Below are 17,247 nucleotides of genomic sequence, written 5' to 3' on the forward strand. Positions count from 1 at the left end.
TTCATGGCAGGGCTGTGCCATGGTGGTTCCCAGGTTGTTCCTGACCATCCAAACCAATTTCCTTTCAGCTGAGGATGGCAGTTTGGGTTTTCTTGAAGCAAAGTGGCTTGGCAAAGTGACTACACCTCATAATAACTTGGATACAATTGTTTGAACTGATCTTGGAATGTGCAGTTGTTTAGAAATGGCTCCAAGAGACATTCCAGAGTTGTGTATATCTGCAATCCTCTCTCTCAGATCTGCACTGAGCTCCTTGGACTTTCCCATTTTACTGTGTGTTGGTCAATCCAATGAGTGCTGGAAACAAACCCTTTTTATGAAGGTACAAAGAAGCTACCAGCTGTAGTCAATCATGATCACTAACAGGAAGTTAAGAGACCTCAGCCATGGCAAGATACGAGACATTTTGGAGGTTTCAGCACCTCTGAATTAATAATCTAAGTGATCGTATGTACATTTCTGACCTTGTATGTATAATTTTGACCCTGTGTTAATTTCAGAAAACCCAAAGAAAATTAAAACTTGTGCACCAAATTCTAGTGTTTTTTTTAATTAAAGGTGTATGCTGTACAGTCATTCTGACACAGAAAAAGAACAGTTCAAAGAAATTACTGAAAGCCCAAATATTGCCATGACATTCATATCCAAGATGACATTCATGTCACTGTATGTAAACTTCTGACTGCAACTGTAAATAGAGTCGATTCCGCACAATAATTCTCTTGGGACAGAAAATAGGATGCAACTACACTACTGTGATGAACAATGGAAGTTTCTCTGTATGGAAACCTTTAAAATATAGATACTGTGTATTTCATAAGTCTTATACTCGTACACACACACACACACACACACACCTAGACTCAGGATTAAATTTAGAACCCTATCATATTAAACGAGACCAACATTCATGTTCTTAGAGGAGCAGAAACATCAGGTCGGGTTACATCTTAACAACTCCGCTGGCGTGAAAACACAACAGGTGTTTGTGTGTGTTTAACCGAGGGCTGAGGAGGCTATTCGAAGTGCACCCAGATTGTGCAAGTGAGCAACCCAAGGCCACTTGACATGACATCAGCACCAGCTGACACTGAAGCTCCGCCCACCTCAGCAAAAAAATCAACATGAAGTTAACATGCATTCACAGGGGCAGCAATTTTCTTGGTCAAATCTTTCCATGTTTAATCACTAGTGAGCGTGTCCTGTAGTGAATCATTTCTGTTTTCCATTGACTCATTTGGCTATAAATTTAGCTACACATGCACAACTTTGCAAATTCTGACCCCAGATCAGTAGTTTTGCTACTAAAATAAAAATACATCAGTGAGTGTCAGCAACCACAGGGAAAAGAATTGCATTACTCTCTCTCTCTCTCTCTCTCTCTAGCTCACTTCTCATTTGCATAAAATTAAATTGTAAATTAAGTTGTAAATTCTGTTTTGTGTTGGTCTTCACAGATGTCCTTTTGAATTCCAAGTCATATCCATAGACCTGAACTTCAAAACAGAATCGGATTTCGCATTTGTATTGTCTGTTTATAGCTCTTGGGTATAGATTAACCAAGAGATGACTGGAGATTGAAATATGAATGTATAATGTTCTATAATTTTAGTCGACAGTGATTTTTTTTTTTTGGATCAGAAGGGCATTTATTTCCAAATGTGCACACTGAAATATCAGGCGCAGAAAAAAAAAAAAACACCCACTTCCGTTTGATCCACCTCCTGGTGCTGTAGATCACTGGTGCCATATTAAGGCTGTCCCCCAAATACAAACACACAGAATCAGTGCTACATTTTCCCAAGAGTTCTCTGAATAATGAAAGGTTCCACTTGGAACCTGCACTGATGGGGAAACACTGGTGTAGAGATTTACACAGAATCTTCAAGGGTTCCCTTCAGAAAATGACGAGAGTGGTTTCTCCCAGGTGGAAGGTGGGAATTACAGGTTTTCACCATATGACGCTGATGCAGCGTTAGAGGTTCATGTTGTAGGGCGCAGGTTCCCATCCGTGGTCCAGAAGAACCCTTTGTACTGAACACTTATAGTGTTTTCCTGCTCTCACAGAAGTGAGGTAAGTGTGTTAGAGTACAGAAAACACGGACGTGTGAAGGACAGGAGGTTCTCCAGGACAGGCTTGGGAACCCATATGCTAAACTGTAAGAGTTTAAGGTGAAAAAATTAAAAACAGCAGTCTAGTGTTCTAATGGGAACAGAAATGACAGCAGTAAGTTCAGATCACAGTGCATTGAACTGAAACCCAGAACATTCCCAAGTGATGGTTACTGGTTTATTTCTAGCTAACTCACATCTTATTATCCATCCAAATAAAGTAAGTGAGAGAAATGAAAGAAACACAATCATCTGTTAAAGTATTTTATTGCTCTTCTGACATCGACTCCACTGATCCCTCTTCTAATGGCCATCTAGTGAACTTCACTCAAGCAGATAAAGCAAGAGAGCTTCCCCTCAAATGGCAGCATGGGCTTGAGAAATGGAACACAGCCTGGATTTTACACTGATAATAATGTGCATTGCATCCATTACAGTATTTCAATGAGGCTACAGCTGCAGTGGCCCTTTAGAGCATTAGCACTCAAAATGTCCCGAGTGCAAAGAACACAAACGATCTGGAATCCTGCCATACAGCACACGTGCGCACGCACACACACAAACACAACATTCAAGACTAATCCGAGATGTCTGACATGTGTGAGCTCTGATCTGAGTGAAAAGGTTTCAGCAAAGGATGTTAACAGGCGTTTCATCAGAGAACTGGTTCACTTATTTTTGATCATTAAGGCAAGTGCAGTGGCACAAGTGACAAATAATTCTCATGAAATAAAAAAAACAAAAAATATAAAATCAGCATGACTTTGAAAAAGTTCATCAGTCTCCTTTAATCTAAACATAGTTGAGCAGATGAGACATGTTCATGGCTAAAACTAGCTAGCTAGCTCTGGCCTCTGACCACACCCAGTTCTTTAGCCTGGTGTGCTGATATGGTTTAGGACGCTGTGGAACTTCCTGGCATCGAGAAACATGAGCGGAACTTCACAGGAAGCTGCATCGTTACAGAGGCTAACATCCTGAATGCATTTTGAATTGCCTCTTAGGCTCCGCCTACTAAAAATTTGATTAAGTAACTGGAGATGATTTGAGCTTAGAGGTGGAGAAAAGGTTGCTGATAGTCAGAAATTTATTTATTTTTAAATGAAGCTTTATGACGACGTTTGAAACGACTGCCGGAAGAGCTGTTTGTGGATGGAAAGACTTCGCTTTACTTCTTAGCAAAACTAAAATCTACACTTGTTGCTAAACGATGACGATTGCCATGTTATTCCCTTTATAAACAGGCTGTAAGGGAATAACTTTGGAAGACTATCACTGCGTTCCAGTTTCGGTTTAAAACACACCCTTGTTAAACGAATGAGCCAAACCGATAGTGGTAGGAGTTGGAGGTTAAAAAAAAAAAAAGTTAGTTTTGAAAAGTTTTGCTGCCTGTTTACACTTTATATCTATAAATTTCATCTAGCGTCATCTATAAATCTATCCATCATAGCCAGCTGCTCAAAGAAAAAGTTAAATGGAGAAAAAAAAAAATCCAGAACCATGTCACCATCCTTGTGACTAATTCCCCAGGAGCCCATCTAGAGAAGGGCCCAGGGGACAAGGGTGTGTCAAGAACACGACTGGAGCACAGCTGAATAAAGCAACTGGAGAAAACAACACTTAAAAGTTTGTGACCTTCAAAAACGTTGACCTCTGGGTTTGACACGAGTTTGAGAGTGGTGATGAGATGGGGGAGATTTCTCATAGGCACAAAGGGTTCAGTTCAGCTGCCACAAAAATTATCTTTCATGACGGAGGGGAAAAAAATAAACAGGATGAGCACCAAAAAAAAAAAAGTCAAAGTGCAGAGATTCCGGATGCAATTTTTTCAGCTTATAGGTGATGAAGATCCCTCAGTAACAGGGTGCTACGTTCCTACACATGACCAAACACACCAAATCTAATGGGCCTGAAAACAAAAACCAAGAACACGCCCTTCCTTACAAAAAGCAATGCAGGTATCTGAAGTGAACACAGACAAACAAAAAGAAGTACAAACAAACAAGGAGAAAAGCAGAGCAGAAGGCACATTAACACTCCATTTGAAGCGAGTCTGTACACCTCGGTTTGCCGCCGTGTTCAACATGAACCTGTTCATAAAGGCAGAGATTCGACTCGACTCGACTTCAAGGCTGGATAAATTCTGCAGCTGTGTACAAAATGAAAGATGACACGATGCCCTCATTGGAAATTCTCGTCTTTTTTCCTCTCAAATTTCAAAGCTCTAAAATATTTCATGCTTCATTCAGAAACATGCGGTTTTGATTCGTTTTGCTCCGGTTATGCTAAAAACGACTGCTTTAAAGATTAAAACGCTGGATTCTAGGAGTTATGAACTGGAAATGTGGCACATGGACTTTGTGTTGTTTCAGATTTTGCAAGCTGTTTTTCACCCTCATTCCTAGCTCTGGCCCAAACATACATTTTCCTGAGTTCTGAACTCAGCCTGTTTGCCATTTCCCAAGTTCTGAGCTCAAAACTGTTTCGCGTTTGGACCAAGTCCTGAGTTTTAAACTCAAAACATTTCCCAGTCTGAATTTTGGACCTGGTTCGATCTGTTTCACGTTCCAGCTTCCGGACTCGATACGTTTTACGAGTTTTGAGACTGGACTCCAGCAGGTTTTCCTTTTTATCGGATTTTACGTTACTGAGTTCTGAATCAAATCTGTTTTATAGAACAATCTGAACTGTGACTGTTTCACCTTTGAGTTTTGAAACTAAACTCTTTGATAAATCCAAAACCTGTACTGGACCTCGTGCGTTATGGAACAAACCTATTTTGCGGTTCCCACAGCCTGGACTCGACTTGCTTTGCGTTAATGAGTTCTAAGCTTCCATCCCACCGTGTTGTTCAACCTATGAGAGCAAAATCCCCCAGACTGCATCATGGCAGTTTTAATCAAATCGTTAACTTCTTTTGAAAACTGAATCAGATTCAGGTTTACTAAAAGCATCGTGGTGATGACCTGGACTGCTAGTGAAAGCCACTGAAGCAATGATCTCTGTGACGTTGTGCTCGAGATCAAGAGGTCTAAGTGCATTACTCAAGCTGTAATGTGTGGAAAGGTGATTTCCCCCCCCCCACACACACACCAGTAACGACCGGGACACTTTGTAATAGCTCAGACGATCATTAAATAGGAGGAGGAGTCAGTTAAAGCTTCTGAGTAAAACAAAACAAACATGAGTAAAGCCACCTTCTCCCAAATGACACACACTCTCTGTCTCACACACACACACACACACACACACACACTCTTCAGTTTAGGAAACAAAAAACCGGACAAATATACACGATGTAAAAACGGTATTACAAAAAGGGAAAAAAAAATGTAAAAATGCTGGTACAAGTCCAGAAAAGTTAAGGCAGTTGCCAAAGAGGATTAAAAGGCAGCTATGACAAAGAGCTCAGGTGATTAAAACCGTGTGAACCTCTCTTTTTTTTTTCTCTTCCTTTTTTAAACTTCTGAGCACAAATGCTCATGAGAAATATACAAAAACTATTTGGTAACAAAAGGTTACTAAATGTTACAAAACTGAGGAAAAAAAAGGTGAAAAATGTACCTTCGCTAAAGCTTATAAAATTATACATCATTAAAAAAAACAATAATAACAATAATAATAATAATAATAATAATAATTAATACTTGGTCCTTGAAAACTATATTACTACACGATAACTTTTTCTTCTTCCATGTTGAGCCCTTCTGACAGAGGACACGAAGAGTTTTCTTCACCTCTGTTTTTACGGTTTGGCAAAACTATGATTAGTTTCATTTTATTTCCATGAAAGAAAAAAAAAAAAGGAAAAGAACAAGGAGAAAAGAGCTGGTCTTGAGTTCAATTCCTCTCTCAGAGTCTCATCCATTCTCCAACATCGGTGTCCTTTAGTGGAGAATCTGAAAGGTGGCGTTTTATTTTGCCCTTCAGCACCACACACACGCGCGTGAGCAAGCACGCGCGCGCACACGTTAGGACACGGACATGGCCGAGGAGAAAGAGGACGATGAAGAAACCGCGCTGGATGTTGGGAATCCAACCTGACTGTCGATCCTTCACTGCAGCATAAGGCTCGATGAAGATGATGATGAAGACGACAAAGAGGAGGAGGAGGAGGGTGAAGAGACGGAGGCTGAGCGCAGAATGGCCCCTGCGGCACTGCAGTGTGGCCGTGGCCCTGGCTCAGGCGTGTAGGTGAATGTCAGTGCCGTGGAGTAGATGATGCCATCGTTGCGCACCAGAGTTACAGGAACCTGGACGGGCTGCCGGACCCAGCGCCATCCCTCACGGAACGCTGAGATATCAGGAACCACGCAGAGAACGCTCTCGCCGCACCTACACAGATTTTACATTTAAAACTCCAACACACAGAGGCCAAATCTGAAATGACTTCACACTTGTGTGTGTATTTTTTATATTATATATAAAAAATGCTGACTACACTGGGTATAACTCTGTGTGACTGGCTCACCTGTACATGGTGTCCGCCTCCACATCACCAAACCACACTCGGAGATTTGGAGTAAAATTTTGTCCAGTCAGCTCCAGCATGGCCACATCACCCCCTCCGTTTAGCTACCACACACACACACACACACACACCACTCTAAAATCCCTTATGAAAGCAGCACATTTTAATACAATCATGATACACTTACACAAACAAAATTAATGGAACGGATTTATTTCTGGCCTCACGTCTTAAATGTGCATTTTTTTTCAAAACTGGATAATAAACTGATCGTCTGTTCCTGTATCAGAACAGTGGACTAATGGCATCCAGAGACTGTATTATATTTGTGTGTGTGTGTGTGTGTGTGTTACCTGTAAACTCTCAACCACAGGTACAGGTGTGACAGGGTGTGTGACAGGGCCCATGCCCTCGTAGAATGTGTACTCGGCTTTATCCGTGCTGATGATCGTCCACGATGCGCCATCGTTAATCATCTCTTTGTTCATTTCTTTGGGGCACGGTGTTGCCTGGAATCATTCAAATTACAGTGAAAGAGGTGTGGCCTGCACACCTGTCTCAGAAAAGGAGGCGTGGCCTGCTCACCTGTCAGTAATACAACCCCGATTCCAAAAAAGTTGGGACAAAGTACAAATTGTAAATAAAAACGGAATGCAATAATTTACAAATCTCAAAAACTGATATTGTATTCACAATAGAACATAGACAACATATCAAATGTCGAAAGTGAGACATTTTGAAATTTCATGCCAAATATTGGCTCATTTGAAATTTCATGACAGCAACACATCTCAAAAAAGTTGGGACAGGGGCAATAAGAGGCTGGGAAAGTTAAAGGTACAAAAAAGGAACAGCTGGAGGACCAAATTGCAACTCATTAGGTCAATTGGCAATAGGTCATTAACATGACTGGGTATAAAAAGAGCATCTTGGAGTGGCAGCGGCTCTCAGAAGTAAAGATGGGAAGAGGATCACCAATCCCCCTAATTCTGCGCCGACAAATAGTGGAGCAATATCAGAAAGGAGTTCGACAGTGTAAAATTGCAAAGAGTTTGAACATATCATCATCTACAGTGCATAATATCATCAAAAGATTCAGAGAATCTGGAAGAATCTCTGTGCGTGAGGGTCAAGGCCGGAAAACCATACTGAGTGCCTGCAATCTTCGGGCCCTTAGACGGCACTGCATCACATACAGGCATGCTTCTGTATTGGAAATCACAAAATGGGCTCAGGAATATTTCCAGAGAACATTATCTGTGAACACAATTCACTGTGCCATCTGCCGTTGCCAGCTAAAACTCTATAGTTCAAAGAAGAAGCCGTATCTAAACATGATCCAGAAGCGCAGACGTCTTCTCTGGGCCAAGGCTCATTTAAAATGGACTGTGGCAAAGTGGAAAACTGTTCTGTGGTCAGACGAATCAAAATTTGAAGTTCTTTATGGAAATCAGGGACGCCGTGTCATTCGGACTAAAGAGGAGAAGGACGACCCAAGTTGTTATCAGTGCTCAGTTCAGAAGCCTGCATCTCTGATGGTATGGGGTTGCATTAGTGCGTGTGGCATGGGCAGCTTACACATCTGGAAAGACACCATCAATGCTGAAAGGTATATCCAGGTTCTAGAGCAACATATGCTCCCATCCAGATGACGTCTCTTTCAGGGAAGACCTTGCATTTTCCAACATGACAATGCCAAACCACATACTGCATCAATTACAGCAGCATGGCTGCGTAGAAGAAGGGTCCGGGTACTGAACTGGCCAGCCTGCAGTCCAGATCTTTCACCCATAGAAAACATTTGGCGCATCATAAAACGGAAGATACGACAAAAAAGACCCAAGACAGTTGAGCAACTAGAATCCTACATTAGACAAGAATGGGTTAACATTCCTATCCCTAAACTTGAGCAACTTGTCTCCTCAGTCCCCAGACGTTTACAGACTGTTGTAAAGAGAAAAGGGGATGTCTCACAGTGGGAAACATGGCCTTGTCCCAACTTTTTTGAGATGTGTTGTTGTCATGAAATTTAAAATCACCTAATTTTTCTCTTTAAATGATACATTTTCTCAGTTTAAACTTTTGATATGTCATCTATGTTCTATTCTGAATAAAATATGGAATTTTGAAACTTCCACATCATTGCATTCCGTTTTTATTTACAATTTGTACTTTGTCCCAACTTTTTTGGAATCGGGGTTGTACAAAGTGTGTGTGCGTGTGTGTGTGAGAGAGAGAGAGAGAGACACACACACACTCACCTGGAACTGGATGATGCGTTCCTGAGAGAGACACAGGTACATCCGCTCCGTGTCCTTCAGGTAAAATGCACACTTGTGAAGCTGAGATACAGGATCATCTGCATCCATAAGTGCAGTCTGCTTATCCACCTTACGGATGACCTACACACAATTTAATAAACAATGCCAACATTTCATTTGCCATGATTAACATCACAAAAATATTACAATATTTAAAATGATGTGTGTTCTCACCAGACGTGGTAAAGCCATGCCTGTGACGGAACACACCAGTTTAACGGTCTGACCGTAGTGGATGTATCCGTCTCTCACTGTGAACTCCTCACCCTCTGACTCCTCGTCATCCACTGTACAGTGCGAGGAGAGAAAAAGAAAAATCAGACACTGAACAATAAAACAGAAACATAAGGATGTGTTTGAGAGGAGTGCGCGCACACGCACGCACAAGAGAGAGACTCACACAGGTGGATGTAAAAGGCCCCCCACTGCTGAGAGCTAGCGTGGAAGTTTCCTCCCTCAACATGAAGGTATCGAGTGCTGACTGTCTGAGAGCGTAACCGATTAAACAGAGCCACTTTAGTGCCCGATGCTATACACACTGAGAGAGAGAGAAAAATTTAAAGCTGAATTTTCACCGAATCAAATTAAAACTGAATTTGATAAAAGAGAAAAGTAAGAAGCCATTAATGTATTAGCACACTGCTCAGAGTTAAGTGTCTCTTTGAATAGAAATGACAGAAGAATTCACAGAATGACCAGATTTAAAAAAGACTGAAGATAAATGACTCACGGTCTGCGTTCTTCAGAGACTGTTTCTTCTTGGAAGGTTTGGAGATGACTTTGATGCGTTTGCTGAGGAAGACACCAATTTCTGCGCTGTTCCCGTAGAACATCTTCACTGACAGCATGAAGTGCTTCCTCTTGTCTGAGTCGGATATGTACAACGTTTTGGCTGTGCAGAAGTTCTGCGGCGGGGAGGAGAGATGGAGAAAGGAACCAGTCAGGACAAAGGGAAAGCTCAACAATTTCTTAACCCTTTGGTGACTGACCCCTTGAAAATGGTTCCTCCAGGAACCATGACGTTTCAGTTGTCAAGACAACGGAAAAACTAAAATACAAATACAAGAGCATTTTGTTTTGTGCACAAGAGCATTGTGACGTATCTTTCTGTTTTTGTATTTTAGTTTTTCCGTTGTCTTGACAACTGAAATGTCATCGTTCCTGGAGGAACCATTTTCAAGGGGTCAGTCACCAAAGGGTTTTAAACGGCTTTTATCGTTTTGCATTGTGTCTTCACTGGGTGAGAGTTTAAGAGCGTGTCTGTTGCACCACCTTGCCCTCCAGGTTGAGATGCTGCATTTCTTGCTCGCTGTTTCCGATGCCGATAAAGGCGCAGGGTTGTGCTTCCTGCTCAGAGCAGCCCTCTCTCTCCATCTGCTCCTTCTTCTTCTTCCAACCACAGCCCATCAGGTACACACACGGCGGCGGGCAGAAGAACCTCAACATGACACACAACACCACGTTATGAACCTCAACAAACAACTCACAGCTACTGTTTCGCCCTTACGTACACAATTAACACGTGAGTCACAGTCCACAGTCTCTGCCTCCTAACTCCAGTGTAACCAATAAGACCACAGACCCCACCTCCTAACACTATAAAACAATCAGACTGTAATTCCCATAACATCTGGGATTCCAGTCAACTGATTCTTTCAAACAATCTGAGAAGCTGAACCAGGTGAGGTTTTTTTTTTTGGGGGGGGGGGGGGGTCCTCAAGTTTTAATACTTTTGCATGTCAGGTATCCTGTTGGAGTATTTTCTTGGATATATATTTAATACAATGACATTTTGATTGTTTATTGCTAGGTTTTTCAATCATGTTGGCTTATTCATATTGAAGTTTTTGTTCAATTTAAATACTACAATACGTCTACATTTGTTTTTATTCTCAATATTTATTTAATGGGGGCGGCACGGTGGTGTAGTGGTTAGCGCTGTCGCCTCACAGCAAGAAGGTCCGGGTTCGAGCCCCGTGGCTGGCGAGGGCCTTTCTGTGTGGAGTTTGCATGTTCTCCCCGTGTCCGCGTGGGTTTCCTCCGGGTGCTCCGGTTTCCCCCACAGTCCAAAGACATGCAGGTTAGGTTAACTGGTGACTCTAAATTGACCGTAGGTGTGAATGTGAGTGTGAATGGTTGTCTGTGTCTATGTGTCGGCCCTGTGATGACCTGGCGACTTGTCCAGGGTGTACCCCGCCTTTCGCCCGCAGTCAGCTGGGATAGGCTCCAGCTTGCCTGCGACCCTGTAGAAGGATAAAGCGGCTAGAGATAATGAGATGAGGATTTATTTAATGTGAAATTTGACTCACTCATTCTAAAAAAAAAAAAGTGCCTAAAAAAAAAAAAAAAAAAAGGCCATCAGGGTTAACCCTGTTCTCATTTTATTTGCTGGTTGTGCAAGAGCCAACATTACCGGCATTCAAAAGTAAGTAAGTAAGTAAGTAAGTAAGTAAGTAAGTAAAGATAGATAGATAGATAGATAGATAGATAGATAGATAGATAGATAGATAGATAGATAGATAGATAGATAGATTTATTTCATTTCAACATGGTAAACCCAATCAATTTATCAATACATGTCCACAGCCTAAAACACATTCGTTTAACATCATACAGTCACAGGCATGTCCTTAAATCTCCCTTTTTCTCTCAATCGTTTAATTATTGAAAAAAAAAAAATTCTAATATCAGACTCGGACTTTCTGCTTATGGAGGCTGATGGTCGAGATGCTCAATCAGTTTAACAAATTTTCCCCCCCCCCAAAAGATAGACATTACTGTGACTTGATTTTTGGACACACTATTCCACGCTTTCTTGCTTTTGAATGATTGTTATTGTCCCAGTGCGACACTGAAGGTTTCTGACCAACTGCATGTAGCTGACTGGAATCAGGTGAATTAGAATTAAAACAAAAACAAACAAACAAAAACGAATGACTTGGTTATACTGGTGAAAGGGTACAAATAGCTCACTAAAAAGTGTTGTTCAGCAGGAACCACACCCACGGCTCGAAATTCGCGGTGGTCCGGTCGCCCGAGGCAACTTAGTCATTTGGTGGGCAATTCCTGTCACTAGTCAGCCCGGCTGGCTAGTTGAAAATAAAAAAAATATATATGAAGCGAAGATTCAGACACACCATCAACTAAAGCCGCCACATATTAAGCGTGTGCCGTGTCTGTTTTAATCAATGAGTTTATCGGCAGGACAGAAAATACCAAAGAATTCCGAATCATATCGTGTACGAGTCAGGCTGTCAGTTTTTTCACTACTGCGCATGCATATAACGCATCTCGTTGAATATCGCGGTAATCACGTTATCAAATTCAATAGATGTGGCCATATTATCACCCATTTAAACATGTGTTTTTGTTGTTGTTTACATCTACATCTGCCAAAGCTACGTTGCAATGTGGAATTTTTTGAAAGGTGTACAGAAACCGCCAGAGACGGGGACAAAGCGACCTCGGTCTGAAGAGGAGAAAAAGGCCGCTGATAAAGCGTATGAGAAGGAGAAACGACAAAGGACTTATAAGCAAACGTGGGAGCAGGGTAGGCCTTGGCTGCGATATGATTTCTATGGAATAATTAATTTTTTTCAAGTTGATTCCTAGTCAATATGAAGCTCCTGATGCTTTCTCTCTCATAAATGGTTAAATACAGAAAGCATATTGGACATATTTTGGGTGCTATAGTCATGATAGTAAGTATATTTGTTTTCAATACTCATACACCAAGTTGCCAAGTTTTCCAATACATTACTATTTGTTGATATATTATGGTGCTCTGTGTTATGTATTTAACAACAGTATCAAAATACTCGGGTCTTGAAATAAATGCACGTTAGTCATGAACAATGGGAACTACTCTCTTTTGTGTTATTTTTGACAGAAGTAAAATTCATACATGAACAAATTTTGGCGAGTTGATTTTCTGTTTGGCAAGTTACTTTGGAAGGTAACTAGTCCGGCTGGCTGGTGAAAAAAAAATATGAATTTCTAGGCCTGACACCCCACTGTCTGGAACATCCGAACAATGTATATTTACCTCTTTTCGTTGCCGTAAGATTTCTGTGCAACTTTTGCATGTAGTATCAGCACAGTCTGATCTCCTCTCTCCTTCAAGTAATTACGCATCGCCTCTCTGGGGACAAAAACAACCTCGATTAGGGCATTATTAGAAAATTATTTAAAAACAAACAAGGACAACCTGTGTACCTGGTAAGGCGCTTTGGCTGAGGAAGCTCACCAAATTTCCTGCATAAACAAAGCAAAAGAAGGTCAGAATTACTGAAATACATATGTATAAGGCTTAGCAAAGAGATCTGCGCATGCGCAGTTTCTGTACAGTTGGTTGACAGTTTGGAAGGCGAATAAACACAAAAATAAAAAGTGAACAAGCGTTAAGTGTTCATACGTAACTCTTATTCGAGGACAAATAGCATTGCGTGAAAGCAATGATGTGTCATAATACTTGAAGAAACCCGTTATTAAAGTAAAAGTCTTGCTACAGCTAGCGAGCTAAGAGTTGGCTAACTCGTTAAACAGCTTTTTTTTTTTCTGTTCACACCGAGCGGCGTAAAGAAACCGCGCAGCCTTTTACGCTTTACTGCTCACTCCGATAAAGTACTGGCACATTTACACAGATGTAAAACGCCTATATTATGGGCAATAAATATCATTTTCGCAGAACATGTCTGCTTTAGAAATGTGGGCGAAACTTGTCTGATTAGCATGATGGCTAACTGAGCGAACTACATAAAAGAACAAAGCTAAAACAAGGCACGAGACCAAAAAAGTAGGTAAATAACAACGGTGAACAGGACTACACACGGGAGAGAGACCGAACACGAATAATTTAAACTCTCCCGACAAACCCCGTATATTTAACGTCAACTTTAACTTCTCCATGCCTCTCTCTTGTTGTTAATTTCATCACTTACCCCGTCACAACAGGCGCCATCTTCCATCAACTCTCTAATAAAAGTCTATGTATCGCGAGATTTCCGCCAGCCTTCCTTCCAGACAGAACAACCCAGGCGTGGGAAAGTAGTCCAAGTCTCGCGATAGCTCATATATTCTCACAATAGAAAAGCATTGAAAAGCTTATCACGTGTTATCGCGAGAGTTCTTGTTCTCCGACAGCCGCAGACCAAAGCGTGAGAAGGTGAAGGAGGGGAAGGAGGGGGAGGCGGACTTGTCACGCAGGCGTGGGAAAGTTCCTAAAATCTCGCGATAACACCGAAATTTTCTATAATAGAATGTTAAAGTGTTATCGCGAGATTTGCCAGGGTAAGCAAATAACAACCAAGCACCGTGTGAAAATTCTCACAGTGTGAAGGACAGATCCTGTGGAGACGCGTGGGTCCTGAACTCACAGTTCACACTTATTAAGTCTTAATTCAGGCTTGCCACGAAGGTTGGGGGGGGAGATCACACTATAATTTCTGTGACTGTTTGGGGGTTTTTTTTAACCCAATAAAAATCACAGAAACACTATCACTAATACAAGGGGGAAACTCTAATAGATTAGATTAGATAGAACTTTATTGATCCCTTTGGGAGGGTTCCCTCAGGGAAATTAAGATTCCAGCAGCATTATTACAGATAAACAGAAAAAAGAAATAGAGAAAAACTTCTAGACAAATCAAAATATAATTAAGTATTTACATATACAAACATAAAAAGAATAAGATATGGGAGAGAGGAGGAGGAAGGAAAAAAGGGAAGGGGGGCAGCAGGAGAGATATTGCACATTGTCAGGTATTGCTTATTGTTAGGCTAGGCTACTGCTCCTTCCTAGTCTGGCTAACGCAACTTCAAAGCTCTGCGAGCATTTGGTCTGGCATAGATATTAAGCCCAACCGTTTCCCAAAGCGCGTGGTTGACCCGCCTCCCTGAAATGCCTCAGTTTGCTACTGGTCGAAGCCAGAAAAGGCTGTGACGAAGCTTAAACCAATCACATCACTCTTTCCTCTGACGTATGTGACGCGACGGAAACTGCTTGAGTAACAGGAAGAAGAAGGAGGAGCTGAAGAGGAAGAGGACGATAATAGCGCGATCAAAGGCGAGACGACCACAACGATAGGATTCTCGCTGAGCCCCACTGATTTGGCTACCAGTGGGGCTAACTGGTAGATAAAACTCTTACCGAAGCCGGTCGGGAGCAAGGCGAAAACGTCCTTCCTTTCAATAAATACCTCCAGGGCTGCTCTTTGCTCCGTTTTCAATGAGAACTTCCCATTGAATGCTTTCAATACAGCATCTACCGCTGTGTCAAAGGCTTGCCGCTGCTCCATGTTCGTAATGTTTCTAGTGAATGAAGCGCTTCCGGCATAGATTCTGTAAACAATCTATGGCTTCCGGTCGCAGTTCTACTACGTCACTGCCTTGAACACGCCTCTACCCAGGGCCGTTGGAGATGCTCAAAGTTGATTGGCTCCCGATTTTTCGGGAGCTTGGAAGAGCTGGAGATAGCTTGCCTTGCCAGACTAAGTTCGCAACAGCCCCCCGTGTTGCGTCACACTTAGGATGGGTGGGCCCAGGCTAGCTCCTTCCCGTCCTCTGTCCTCCTGTTACCCCTCCTCCCCCCCAGAGAGGAGTTGTACAGTCTGATGGCATGAGGGACAAAGGAGTTTTTGAGTCTGTTCGTCCTGCGCTTGGGAAGGAGCATTCTGTCACTGAACAGGCTCCTCTGGTTGCTGATGATGGTGTGCAGAGGGTGACTGGCATTGTCCATGATGTTCAATAGTTTGTCCATAGACCTCTTCTCTGCCACCATCACCAGAGAGTCCAGCTTCATGCCGACCACAGAGCCAGCCCGCCTGATCAGTTTGTCCAGCCTGGATGTGTCCTTCTTGGATGTGCTGCCCCCCCAGCACACCACGGTGTAAAACAGGACACTGGCAACCACAGACTGATAGAACATCCACAGGAGTTTCCTGCAGATGTTAAAGGACCTCAGCCTCCTAAGTATAGCCTGCTCTGTCCCTTCCTGTATAAGTGATTGGTGTTGCAAGTCCAGTCCAGCTTGCTGTCCAGCCACAGCCCGAGGTACTTGTAGGAATCCACAGCCTCCACCTCGACTCCCTTGATCAGAATTGGTCAGGACCTTGGTCTGGACCTCCCAAAGTCAGTTGTGCAGGGTGAAAAGGAGACTATAATTATCTAACTATTAAAGCATTCATGTGTAAATTATTGAAAAACCTAACTTTTATTGAAACTTTTTTAAATTACTTATTAAGTTTAAATCGACAATATTAGGAGTAAAATATAAACTTTATACCTGGAAATTTTTTTTTACACATTTTGTTGACAAAAATAGCAAACATAATTTATGAACAAAATATAACATTCTTGACATTTTTAAATTACAAAATGTTCAGGATTGTTGATGATGCAGCTTTAATAATTAAAAAAAAATATCCTAAGATAGGGGTTCTCAACCTGTTCTGCTTTAAAGTGCATATCACGGGTAAATTCAGGAGCAAGAGCAATGTAATTCTCCTATTTTATATTAAACTTTGGTCAAATATCTGTCACATTTTGCGTTTTGTGCAATTTTTTTTCCTTGCGCAATACCAGAAAAATTCAGTTGAAATCAAGCCATTTGAGGAGAATTGGTCCGCCTCTGAAAAAAACTTGGCATTTGGATTTCCCGGGAAACATTGATTTTCATGATGTCGCGTGCGGGACACCTCCTTCTAAATCCTTTTGTCAGCGCTGGTTTGTTTATGAGAAAACGACCTGGTGGTTTTCTGCAAATTTCTTCAATGTTATCACGTAATTATTAAAATGGTTAACAGATGTATCATAGGAGGGCATAGCAACACCAATCTTGATGGGATTAGTACTCATCGTTTTCCAAAAGACCGGACAATGAGAGAGTAATGGGAGCGCTTGGTCTATGCAGGCTGTGCACTGAAACCGCGCAAGCTCTCACAGCCTGCTCGCGCTTCCACAGGTAACGTCACGAATCTGGCTCCAGACTTCCTTGGGATTTTTTTCCAGATGCGTTTTATTTTATTTTTTTCTGCTGTAGACAGATGGCCTTGTGCAAAATTACCCTTCTGGATGAGCGTGTAAAAGGACATACTTTCATATTAAAAAAAAAAGAAATTGGTCCAGAATATGCACTTTAAGGCCCACCCCTTCATATTTGTAATGAGTTGGGGCCCATTAAAAAAAGATCCCCAATTATGTTGGCTCCTCTATTCTATTAGAATCTAATAATCTATTGTAAAGTGTATTAATGGGATGCAATATCACTCCCTGTTACAGTTGGGAGCCCAGGAATTAAATAAATGCAATAAAAACAAACTGTTTTCAATTGTAGGTATTGTATTT

The 17,247-nt window shown here is 41.7% G+C and overlaps 1 protein-coding gene across 2 annotated transcripts; it reads right to left on the reverse strand.

Annotated features, from left to right (window-relative positions):
• Positions 1 to 2,362: 2,362 nt before the first annotated feature.
• Positions 2,363 to 13,898, reverse strand: rbpja (recombination signal binding protein for immunoglobulin kappa J region a). 2 transcript variants are annotated; one of them, XM_060916762.1, is made up of 11 exons: positions 13,845 to 13,898; positions 13,120 to 13,158; positions 12,950 to 13,045; positions 10,177 to 10,342; positions 9,635 to 9,809; positions 9,305 to 9,442; positions 9,079 to 9,191; positions 8,845 to 8,985; positions 6,937 to 7,092; positions 6,584 to 6,687; positions 2,363 to 6,447 (listed from the first exon to the last, which is right to left on the reverse strand). In XM_060916762.1, the coding sequence occupies exons 1-11, from the start codon at positions 13,862 to 13,864 to the stop codon at positions 6,168 to 6,170; spliced, it is 1,428 nt and encodes a 475-aa protein (XP_060772745.1). In that variant the 5' UTR covers positions 13,865 to 13,898; the 3' UTR covers positions 2,363 to 6,167. The 2 variants fall into 2 exon arrangements, with proteins under 2 accessions (XP_060772745.1, XP_060772744.1); XM_060916761.1 differs by lacking the exon at positions 13,845 to 13,898 and having other exon boundaries at positions 13,120 to 13,831.
• Positions 13,899 to 17,247: the final 3,349 nt, after the last annotated feature.

Source organism: Neoarius graeffei, chromosome 3 (assembly GCF_027579695.1).
Source record: "Neoarius graeffei isolate fNeoGra1 chromosome 3, fNeoGra1.pri, whole genome shotgun sequence".
Lineage (NCBI taxonomy): Eukaryota > Metazoa > Chordata > Actinopteri > Siluriformes > Ariidae > Neoarius > Neoarius graeffei.

What these genes read in the sequence shown, in the direction of transcription:
- rbpja (XM_060916761.1), bottom strand. Translation starts at nt 13,202, where the DNA reads ATGTATTTCAGTAATTCTGACCTTCTTTTGCTTTGTTTATGCAGGAAA. An exon ending in GTCTCTGAAGAACGCAGACC is followed by an intron (nt 9,443 to 9,634) that starts GTGAGTCATTTA and finishes TCTCTCTCTCAG; the next exon opens with TGTGTATAGCATCGGGCACT. An exon ending in CTGTGGTTGAGAGTTTACAG is followed by an intron (nt 6,688 to 6,936) that starts GTAACACACACA and finishes TGTGTGTGGTAG; the next exon opens with CTAAACGGAGGGGGTGATGT.